This window comes from Limanda limanda, chromosome 12 (genome assembly GCF_963576545.1).
Source record: "Limanda limanda chromosome 12, fLimLim1.1, whole genome shotgun sequence".
In the NCBI taxonomy this organism is placed as follows: Eukaryota; Metazoa; Chordata; class Actinopteri; order Pleuronectiformes; family Pleuronectidae; genus Limanda; species Limanda limanda.
In genome coordinates this window covers 6,170,219-6,182,315 of record NC_083647.1, presented here as the reverse complement: position 1 = coordinate 6,182,315, position 12,097 = coordinate 6,170,219, and the positions used below count along the sequence as shown (strand labels likewise).

General features: G+C 39.3%; 1 protein-coding gene across 1 annotated transcript in view; it reads right to left on the bottom strand.

The window, feature by feature from the left end:
- Window positions 1-12,097, bottom strand: part of ralgapa1 (Ral GTPase activating protein catalytic subunit alpha 1) — a 71,404-nt gene that overhangs the window by 22,920 nt on the left and 36,387 nt on the right. Inside the window, exons 39-43 of the mRNA XM_061083393.1 lie at window positions 9,662-9,733; window positions 8,986-9,109; window positions 8,635-8,790; window positions 5,504-5,662; window positions 3,245-3,372 (exon numbers count right to left, since the gene is read on the bottom strand). Coding sequence (XP_060939376.1) covers window positions 3,245-3,372; window positions 5,504-5,662; window positions 8,635-8,790; window positions 8,986-9,109; window positions 9,662-9,733 — 639 coding nt within the window. The remainder of the gene's footprint in view (window positions 1-3,244; window positions 3,373-5,503; window positions 5,663-8,634; window positions 8,791-8,985; window positions 9,110-9,661; window positions 9,734-12,097) is intronic.

The following is a 12,097-nucleotide window of genomic DNA, read 5'->3' as shown; positions in this document are numbered from 1 at the left end:
TGATGTTTTCCCTGATAACAGGTACTTGTTGTATAAAAAAAAGTAAATAACCCAATCAAAACGACTTGAGTCAAACCTGCATATCGTTTTGTCTGAACCAGGTCCTGGTCAGGCTGGGAATCCACACTCTATTTTGGGCATCAGCTCATGACCGTGACAAAGTCAGTCTCAGGTGCAACAGTTTAAAAAAGGATCATATAACAATGCACTCCCATTGTTTAGCTGCCCTGTTCTTGACATAAAATGTCTGTTTTTTTACTGGTAACAACTTGTGTTGCATTCTATTGCATCATCTAATGTTTAGTTGTCTTAAACATTTACAAGCTTATAGTTCACCAGATACGGATACAGTTTTTATTACATCATGATGTCTGTGTTCAGGATGAAGAGTATGAGTAAAGAAAAAGTCTGAACAACTAAATGAAAAAGAAAAGTAAAGAAATCTGAGAAAGAAGAAAAACAGACAATAAGACAGAGACAGAAGGAGAAACAGAGATGGTCTGAGATAAAGGAGTTAGAGAGACAGAAGAGCAAATACAGGGACAGAATTAGAGAGACAGATAAATGATGAGCAGCAGAGAGTGACACAAGACAGCAGAAGAAAAGATTAGTGCACAACAAGACACAGAGGGACGCTATGGTGGAGATTCAGAGGCAGAGAGATGGAGAGAGACAAGGAAAGAAAAAAGGTGTCACAGAAGTAGAGGGCAGAGTAGGAAAGGAGAGGAGGAGAGGCAGAGAATGGGAGGAGAGAGGTGTGTGTAGCAGAGAGATGGGGAGTCAATAATGACTGATTACTGTAATTCAGCCTGTCAGAGACATCGAATTGCTGCTACCACCAATCAATACACACCAGGACACTCGCAGACACACTCAAACACCTCCGAACGAGGATGCGTGGTGCTTGTGTGTCATCAGGCTCGCGTACACGGCCACACAGACACACACAGATGTGCACAAAAGATGTAGCAAGACGCACAAACACAACTGTAGAGCTGTCTACATGTCTGCACACTCACTCATGATGGCTGGAATCACAAAATGCACACATGCACGCACACACACACATACACACACAAGGTGAAACATGTATATGTGCAAGAAAGTGCACACGCACACTCTAACACAATGGGGTCGGGGAGGTATTAGATACGAGCTCGAGCCCCACACTGAGCAATAGCTCTAACAATCTCTCCGTCTCGCTGGGTGGACTAGGCAGAGCAAAATGGCTTCTTCAACCTCCTTCCTCCCCCCCACTTTATCCACCTTCTTGGCGAGCATCACCTCCAACACTCATATTGTATTTCTGAACAGAGGGACGGTAGGGGAGGAGAAGGGAAGAGAAGGAGGAGAGGGAGGAGAAAGAGATGGGGGCAAGACAAAAGTTGGGCATGAGGACAGACAGAAATAAGAGATGAGGTCCAAGAGGCAACATGAAGGTGATGAGACAAACGGTGGTGATGGAGAGATGAGGGATGTGGTAAGGGAGGTCAAAGAGAACAGAGGAAGAAGGAAGGACACCTAGAGGAGAATTAAAATGAGATATAGGAGACGTAATGACAGAAGAGAGAATATTAGGTAAGAAAAACTTAAATGTAAAATTGTTATTCTAGTTGTGTGTATTGGAGGGATAACCTTTAAAAAGTGTGGGTTGTAATAAACAAGTGGATTAGACATTAACATCTTTGACTTTCTGAATAGAGTGACTGCAAATTTAGTGAGATTAGGACAGTGTGACTTAATTATTATTGCAGAATAGCAAGTGACAACCGTGAGGTAGAGCTATACGATATTTTAGTGGTCAGTGTTTGACCACTTGTTGCTGCCGTCTTGATCCTTGACTGGACAGACTGAACCAGGCCTTTCTCTTGCTGATACAATAGTCAGTGGTCCTCCTCAGACTGTTATTGCTCTTGTATGTCACTGGCAGCTCTCAATCTCAATCAAGCTGCAGCATTTAGCCATGCACATTTGACTGAGCCCGTTTCTTTTCACAAGTCTGTCTGTTTGTAAGAAGATTTGATAATTGACTAGCACCAAGCTTGGATGGAGACATGGACCAGGGAAGAGCGGTGGTTAGTGGGGCAGATCACTTTCCTAACATTGCATCACAAGGTATGCTCGCCATTGAGTGACCTTCTATTGTATTCAAAGGTGTAAGTTGTATGGTTTAAATCCTGCTGTCAGTTTCAACTTAATAACGTCTCAATGTGCCAATAAAGGCAGTGAAAAAAGAGCCAAATACAAATTTTATAAATGTAGGATTCAAATAGGAAAAAAATACCCTGTTCACATGCTTAATGATAAAGAAATAATGTGAATGTATATGTGTTATTATACTTCAGCGGTGTCCATTTGAGTGTAAACATCCATGTGAATAAAGACAGTGTGTATTTGTGTGTGCATGAGTATCTGTGTGTAAGAGCAGAGAGCAAATCCCTCATTTAGAAACAGCGATAGAAAGTAGTCATCGATAATTATTGACTGCTGGGCTTGTTCCAACCAAACTACGATTGCCTGGGATCAAGCAGAAAGACTGTATACACACCTGTCTGTCTGTTTCTCTTCAGTGCACCCACACACACAGTTGGCTGTGGAGATATATAGCACTCCACAGCCAACTGCAGTAAAAAGAGTCACACTATCACACTTGCACTTATATAATGAAAGCCGAAAAAAGCCACTGGACATTGATTTGCTATTCTTCACACTTGAGCTCAATGATAACCAACATTCTCGCTCACACATGCATTAGCTTCCACAGCAGCACAGATATATTCAAACAACATAAAGTTGGCAGGCAAATATCGAAAAAAAGAAAAACTTGTACGTATGTTAAAAAAACAATAAGTAAGGAGTAATGCAAAAAAATGTCTTTCCTTAAAAATGTGGTAAAATGTGGAACAACTGCAGTGAAGTGATCTAAATATTTGACCCACTTATCGAATTTAAAAGACAATTACATTTTTTTTAAAAATGGGTAAGGGATGAACTGGAGGTGTGATGTGTTCTTGGATTGTTCAAATGTAGGAAACGCTACTTTCTTACTGTGTATTGCTATAACACTAACACTTTGAAATAAATAAACAAATAGATAAATTATTGAGTGACCTTTTTTGATGTCAACATGGAGACAGAACCGAAGACGATAACACAAAAAATGGAGATTAAAGGCTCATATTACATATCTTTAACTTCTGATCCTGATTTTGTATATTCTGAGCTTAGTATTTTTAAAGGATACAAGTTCTGGTAGAGAGGAATGAGGGACTTGAGAGCTCGACTGGCATTGATTGCTGTGGCTCTGACCATGGTTGGCAAAATCTTCATGTCCACAAGGGCCCCGTCAAACAGTGGACCAAAGAACGGCACCTACAGACAAAAATAAAGAGCCAAACAAATCAGTCAGTGTTTGATTTAGAGTTAATAATGAACCTCCTGCAAACATAAAACCTTTCAAAGACACACAATTCGAGATATTTTTATGAAGTAAAACAATCTCTGGCCTGACGAGTAATGACTGACATGGCAGTTTTCTGTTAATGACCTACTGTTTAAGGCAATGGTTTTCTGATTCAATTCACCGCTTTGCTTGTGGAATCCACCAAAGAGAATAATGTCAGACTTTTTATTGAATTTATTTGCAGACCAGGTCTCCGAGCCATGCACTCTGTGACTGAATACAGCGCTTTCAGGACGACAACACAGAGAATATCTTATCTAACTTGTTTTGGGATTCATGATAATTCAATATTTTTGCTTGTAGAATGAATGAAACTGAATAAGGTTATGTTATTAGTGCTTTGGTATCTATGTCATAGAGAAAAAAGTAGCATTTTATTGTGTTAGCTCTTGTTTGAAATAGAGTTATGATATCAGTGCTGTAGTATTAATGTCTGTGTGTTTTAGACTGATGCATTAAACAGAGCAGCAAGACTCTGGGCAAGACTCTCTCTAGGATTGTTAGTCAATCTGGATGCATATCTGTGTGCTTCTGGGTAGTCTGGTAGGAAACATTAAATTATGAACCAAAACACTGTCTGCATGTTGCGAGTTATATTGCTATTCAACTCAGACTCTCCAAATACATGCATGAATAAAACCGACATATTATCTAGAGTTGAATCAACCAATTAAATGAGAGAAATTGATTGAGTCATTTATTTATTTATCAGTCTGTGATTCCACATTTCCAGATTAAGGATTTCCATAAATTAATTAATTAACCTTGATAAATCTTTGGGTTAAGACTGCTTTGCCCCTTTTGTCAAATATTTTTTGGAAAGCTTTAACTGGATCTTTCAATCACATGACATAGACTTCCAAACTTGAGGAAAGGATTTTCTTTTTACCTTTTTTTATATATCTTACAAACTAAACAAAACATTGATTGAAAGATATTTAAATGATTTCAAGAATAAATTGAAGCTTAAATAATCATGTCCTAAAACTAAAATTACTGCAACTCATCAAGTATGAAAGTGTGACATGATACCATTTCCTGTGGGATTGTTAACCTTATATTTGGAAAACTGTACTGTTTGCATTTGTGCCTCTGCAAATCACACATTGTAACTGATTTCTTTCCAGATTCAGAGTAAGTTTATACTTTTACTTGGACACAAATATTCTGATGATACAGATTGATGAAATAGTCTGAATAAGATACGGCCATGTAAACAGCATTTTTTGCTGATTACCTTAACCTAAATTCAGTCACACTCAGAATAAGCACAAGGATAAACATTAATTACCTAGCAGTGTACCATATTCTAATTCGTCTCGCCACAGTTTCATAATGAAACAAAACATTTTTTACCATTTTCATAATAATTAGCATAATATCCAACTTGGGTATGTGCAGAGCTACTGCAGCCGCATCCAGGCAGACAGTCAGACCTCATAGCTTCAGCCGGAGTTCTGTCATGTAATACAGTTCTTTCTTTCACATAAGAACTTGTCGTGACAGGGACCTTCGTGCAAGTACATGTATACCACTGTTACCACCATAGATTGAATTAATTCTCTGGGAAAGGCTGAAGCAATTAACAAATCAAAACATGTGTATTCTGATCTCTTAACTATAATGACCTATTTGAGCTTTCAAAGCATTTAGCAACATTGACATATAATAGTTACCAAACCAAACCTATTGAATGTTTATCATAGTCGGTTGACACGAGAGGACCGGCCGAGCAACCATCCAACATCCATAGAGCCGAGTCACAACTGTGGCTAAAAATACACTGATTGGCCAACGATTCATACTACAATTACTTTTCCACAGCATGTTACATGTATTGTTATGAGCGATTAGGCCAGAGGGGGTCTGAATTATCATCCTGGGATTTAATGAGTGTCCTGCTGTTTCAGAGGCCTTTTCACTCAATAATAAGGATTCTGAGGAAACACTGAAATGTCTTCATAGCTGCTTAGTAATTTCGCAAAATATTGACAACTGGCAGTTTGAGTCCAGTATCAAAATGTTGCACATTCTTCTTACCTCAGGTTTTTTGAGAATATGGATTGAGTACATGTGGTTCTTCATGGGGTAGATGATGATTAGTACGTCTCCAAACTCAGTGGGGATGATTCCTCGCCGGTAGTCTCTGGAATGTTCTGACCAGACGATGTGGACCTCGTCATTACCCAGGTGTCTCAGCTGGAGTTGAGAGGCAAGTGGGAAGAGCAGAAAAGAAATGTTAACACTAAAATCAAAAAAACGGATATACACCTCACATTTTTCTTTGCACAGCATAAACACCGCAAACTAAGTCAATACCAAAAATAGGCTGTATCTATCATAAACTTAAAGCTTTTGATTTTGTGCAGGAACATGATGTAGGTGGCCCCTAGGGTGATTGAGTGAGTGCGTGAAGATGGAGAGTGGACACGAAGACAGAGTGAAGCTCAGGAAAGATGGAGTGCGGGCTGAAAGACAGATGGGATCAACTCTGACGCTGTGTATTGGGTGTGTGTGTGTGAGATTCACATTCACTCAGTGGATGACAGTCAAGGCTGGTGACAGCTCTGTCATTAACCTTGATGTCTGGTGAAAACACACACACACACACACACACACACACACACACACACACACACACACACACACACACACACACACACACACACACACACACACACACACACACACACACACACACACACACACACACACACACACACACACACACACACACACACACACACACACACACACACACACACACACACACACACACACGTCTGGTGTGTCACATGGTCAGATGGCTGTCGCCCTTGGCCTTGGTCCTGAGGCAAACACAAGAGATTTCCTTTTAAATGTGTCTTTAACTGGAATCACTTGTCCTCCGGCAAGGTTTTTAAAGATGTAACATTTATCTGCATAATATGAACGACTCCATTAACCCCAAAAACTGAACCACATTGTACATGAGGACACTAATTCATAAAATGTTATCTAGTTTGTACACACGCAATCGACTTTCATTAGCCGTTTTCAGACATGAACTCCAGGGAATGTTCGCACATTTGGGTTTGGACATTCTCCGAAGGTTGTCTTTCGCACATGAACAATGCAGCTGGAGATTCTTCACTCAGTAGCATTGAAAACACAGAAATCTCAGGAGTGCTCAGGTGAGGGGGGGGGTGCAGCATCCAGGACAGGATGCAACATATTCATTTAGCTGCATTCCTCTGTGCTTTTGTTTACAGCACATCAACACTGGTATCAGCCCTTATCACCAAAAGCTTTCTTGACATCTTCATCTGTTTCTTCTACATGTGTGGCACCTCATTTCCATTTCCTGATATATTTGTATTCTTCTTCTTTATATTTTTGTTATATCTGTCCCGTGTTAGAAATGGTCACTTGCATGTGATGAATCCTATGGATAATCTCCTGTTGTTTTCTACCACGGACTCATTCTGATATTATCCAGAGTTAATACTAGGCTGGCTGGAGAAACTCTGAAGAAAGTCCCTAACCTCTCATTTGCACAAAACATCTCCTCCAGAGAATTTCAGCAGAATATCTGGAGTAAAGTGCATGTCTGAAAGCGGCTATATAAACCTGAGGTTGAATAAATAGAGAATTATGGATGTCTGGAGAACTTGTTACCTTATTCATCATATTTGGAAAGTCGCTCACCCACTGACGACATGAATTTACTTGACTGCAATGAGTTATAGGCCAAATTAATCTTGATATATTGAGCAGAATTTGGAAAATGTGTGAGGAATGGATGTGTAATTATCAAGTTCTACTTGAAATAAATCTTTTAGAAGCACTTACGCTTGACGGTGCTTGCAACTCAAAGTGTCAGCAAGATGTCGAACTCACAGCAATACTGAGAAGTGAGGGGCTCTGACACGGTTGCATTCACTAAATGAGAATTATGGGTTTTCAAGCTGTAATTTTGTGCGTCACAGAAACTACATGAAACAGTCTGAGTATTAATGTCTGATGTGCTTCTCTGTAAAATTCCCTTTTTTAATTAAGGCTTTAATGCTGTTAATCATGTTTTATGCAGATGTGATAAGAGAAGAACCAGAACACACTGCAACGAGTGAGAACTGGACAAATGCCCTGCAATGGACTAAATTCACACTGCAGTGTGTATGTGCACGTGTGTGTGGCAGGACAATGGATGATAAACGTTTGCCAGTATGAACATGTGTACATTTGTGAGTTTAACCTCTTTTGGGACACATTTGTCAAGCAGTGAGTGTGTGTGTTTGGAAGCCTGTGTGCGTGTTTCTGTGTCCCACAACAGCACAAATGTCCAGTTGTGCAGACTGATGCGAATAATGCCCCTAGTGGATGTGTGTTTGTGTAAAGTTAAACAGGTTTAAAGTGTGTGCGTTTGTGTGTATGTGAGTATGCGTGTTTGATGGGGCCATCAGCTGATCACGGAGACGGATGGTGTCAGACCAGGCGCTGATAATCCAATCATGAGCCTGCAGCAACGTGATAGGCCGAGAAGCAGGAAGTATGATCTGATTAAAGGGACATTATGGCCATGTGCAGAGTGCCCAGTGCCTGGGGGTTGACAGGTGTGCGTATACGCACACACGGACTCAGACACAAACACAGACACACACACAATAAACCTGCCTGCCTAGACACTGATACAAGCCCTCACCATGCACAAACACAGATGTGATTGCTACTAAGAATTATTGAAAACATTGGTGTGCTGCAGAAAAATTGACATCAACAGAATTGTGTGTGTGTGTGTGTGCTTTTTTGTTTGTGTTTGCGTATACCACCCAGTGCTCATTCGCAATATCAGTGGGAAGCAAAAGGTTGGGACAGAGAGAAGAGGAGTCGAGATCCTTTTTTCAACTCCTTTCATTTCACATATTTATTTGGATATTTGGATATGCGAGCAAGAAAAGGGCCTATTCATTATTAGTAGTCACATCACACAGACACATTACCATTTGAAAATTCTTAAAGGTCACAGTGTTTATGTGTTCTAGAAATAAATCACCCGGCAACACACAGGCGATCACTGGCGCTTCAATAACAGGACAAGCGAAAGTGAAGACTGGGAAGCCATATACTTCCATTAACACCCCTGAATGTCAAAGCACCAGTTAGATGTGTGTGTGTGTGTGTGTGTGTATTACCTTCTTGGTGAGGTTGTGGTCTTGGTCATGGGGCATGCGGGTGGAGACATGGAAGATAACCTCTGTGGTAGAAGTGGCATAGTAAGGAGTGGTCTGGCCTGTACTGCGATTCCTTTGGAGACCTCCCATGAAGCCACAATGAGTGGTGAGGTCCACCTAGGTGTAAAGAAAATACTATTTTAACCACATGACCAACAATTTTTCTTTTAAGTGCAAAAATCTTTAAACCACCTTTGACACGATGATAAAAATATTATTTGCACAGTAGATACTTGGATACAGTAATACGTTCAATATAGACGATTATTATTATATATATTATTAAGATTATTTGAATAAATGGATTCACACCTCCCAGCCCAGTCCAGAGACAAAGTCTTCATAGTCCTGGCTGCCTGTTGTGTTGGTGAGGATGGAGTGTTTGTCTTCTTGGCCTTCAGCCACGTAAAATACTGCGATTTTATGGGTCTCACGGCTTAAAGATAAGGAAGGAAAAGGAAAAATTATATTAACCATCACCAGAAAAGAAATTGTTAAGAAAGAAACAGATATTTCCCTTAGTTCTAATTGTTTGAACCAAAGTTTTACCCAAGTACTTCCCCTTTAACCCCAGTAGAATGGGATGCCAGTTATGTCTTGTGCACTTTATCACAATCAGACCGTAGATTAGAAATCATGACGTAAATGTCCTTATAACTTTGGAAATACATTTATATTTTAATACATCTGCTCTATGCATTTTTAATAGCAGATAACGTCTGATTTAAGAACCTGTACTATCATATTCTTTAACTATTTGAGGGAGTTATAGGTTGCTCTAAATGACAAGATTGGGGGAGACGGACAGATCCATGTTTATTATTAGGACAATATATTACATTTACACAAATCAGACTGGGATTAGGCACAGGTAAAAAGGGAGGGCATTCTGTGGGTCCCACAGAATAAATGAAAATATCTAAAAGCGGAGACAGAGAAAGGACTGCAGTAACAGACAAAAAGTGCTTGACTTTCTAGTTTCTCTTACCATTGCCGTGAGTCCAGGTTCTTCAGTTCTCTCAGTAACTTCTCATTCTTCCTCAACAAATGAAAGTTACTTCTGCAAGACACAGATACATTCACGGGTTAGGAATCATTAACCAAAGTTATGCATACTCCTTCCCCTCCAACATTGTCTGGCTAATTCTCTTTCCTTAGTAGCTTGTTGCCTGTTTTTGATTTTCTATTGGGTGTGACATAGACCTGGCAGGACCAAAAAATATCAAAAAAGAAAAAGACAGAACAACATCAAGCAAAAAAGATCAAATGTCTTATTTACAGCTTGGTAAAAAAAATTATCTTTGACATTTTTCAGAAGACTAGTTCCCAAAATCTAGTAATCAAGTAAATAAGTAAAAAAGATGCTGTGAAGTGGTTTAATGCACCTGCTTCACCACGGTCAGGATGCAGAGCATTCTCTCCATCAGCACAAGAAGGACAATAAAGTATCCTTATCCCTAATTTGTAATACAAATGTTAAATATATCTCTGATTAGGAAAATGTTACTCTGCAACATAAGATTGTTGCATGACTTTTGTAAAACACATTTTTATTTGAATAATTAAAAAAATTGTCTGGTAAATTCCTTTAAAGTAAGCACAACAAGATTTTTTGAAACCAAGATTTTGTTTTTACAAAGTCCCAGATATGTGAGATATAATTTTCACAATTGAAAACAATTGAAATATGGAGGGTATAGAAATCAAAAGAGATAAGCCATAAATCAGAGAGTTGCTCAATAAGGAACTAGGACAATAAAAAAAAAAAAATCCTTTGTTACCCTTTCTTCTTCACAAACTCTAAAGAACTGTTGAATCTTATTTACGACAATTGTTACTACAGGTTAGTTTAAGCTTGAAAGATGACACTCTGAATAATGATATACCCCAAGTTGATCATCATACAGAGAAGATAATCTTTTAATTATGGGGGGGGTATAAATGGAGAGAGTGTTTCAGATGTAACTCTTTTATAAAAGGTCCCCAGTCTGCCCCCTTTCAAATACACATCACTGTGAATCATTATTGTATTTAAATCAGCAAACATGTCATGCTGTCCGTGGCTCGTGTCATCAACCTGTTCAGGGTTCAAACTAAAAAAAGATAATAATGAAAACAAAATCCTTCATTTCAGATCAACTCGTCCAGGGAAGTTCAAAATGTCCCGGGGACCAGCCATCAAACCATGGCACGGCTGATATAAAACCACAACTCGAGCAGCGAAGCTCCGAGTGGAGTGATAATGACATATCATTTTTTTTACACTTAGATAGAGGAAAAAGAGAGAAGGAGCCGGAGATAAAGAGATGGAGAGCGAGACAGCTATTTGCTCTTTATTAAACTGATACTTGGTAATGGCCTCATTCACTGCTCTCAAAGACTCCATTTACATCCTGGATTATAGGGAAAAAAGCATAAAAGGACAAGGACACACACACACACAGGTGACTGTCAGTATCTCAGTGTCTGTTATGTTCCATATGAATACCTGGAGAGACATAAGGGGACAATAACAGATGATTAGCCAATCTCTATCCTTGTTTTTCTGTTTCTTTAGGCTCTTTTCCCCCATATTCACTGATTTATTTAGGGTTGTATTTCTTTTTTTGCTTTATATTTTATTTCTACATCTACATGTGCCTTAGTCATCCCATTCTCTGTCTTGCCATCCATCTTTTCTCCTTCAACTACTGCCTTTTATTCTAACTACAAATGGGTTGAGTTTGATCAATAGGGTACTATTACTCATTATCACACACACACAGACACACAGGCACGCACACACTCAAGAACACGGTGTTAAAAAGTCTATTGTGCAGGCTGAATGCAGGCGGTGTAATTCCCTGGATAAAGCCTAAGGAGAGATGAGTGTCCATTAGCTGGCCAGACACATTTAAAGTGATGCCTTGACATGGTGTATTTTAACCCAGAGTCATTGAGAAGATGAAATGTGCCATGTGAATAGTGTCTAATTAGTCAAAAATGCTGGGAGGTTTTGTCTCATTTCCATTCAGCAAGCATTTGATTTGTTCGAGATGAGAAAAAAAAATGAATAAAGGACTACCCACATATGTCTGATAGCAACCATAAGGCTATGGATAACAGCAACGACTTTGTAGAAAACCATATTAATTAAGTCCAAGTTTTGTTAATTTAATGTTTTTAATTCTGATAAAGGTTGAAGCAAACTGAAGAATGAAACACATCGGAGGATCGATGCATATCCGCATGAGCTGTGTCTCAAGCGCTCTTTGTCCGACCATCTCTTTCTCTCAAACACAACCACGCACACATGTTTGTACAGCTATCTCAGTGAAGACGCTCATGGGCATAATGCATACCATCTAAACTATAGCCTAACCCTAAAGCCAAGTATTAGCGCTTAAACAGTCCATTAAACGGGGGTCACAAAGTGAGGACCGGC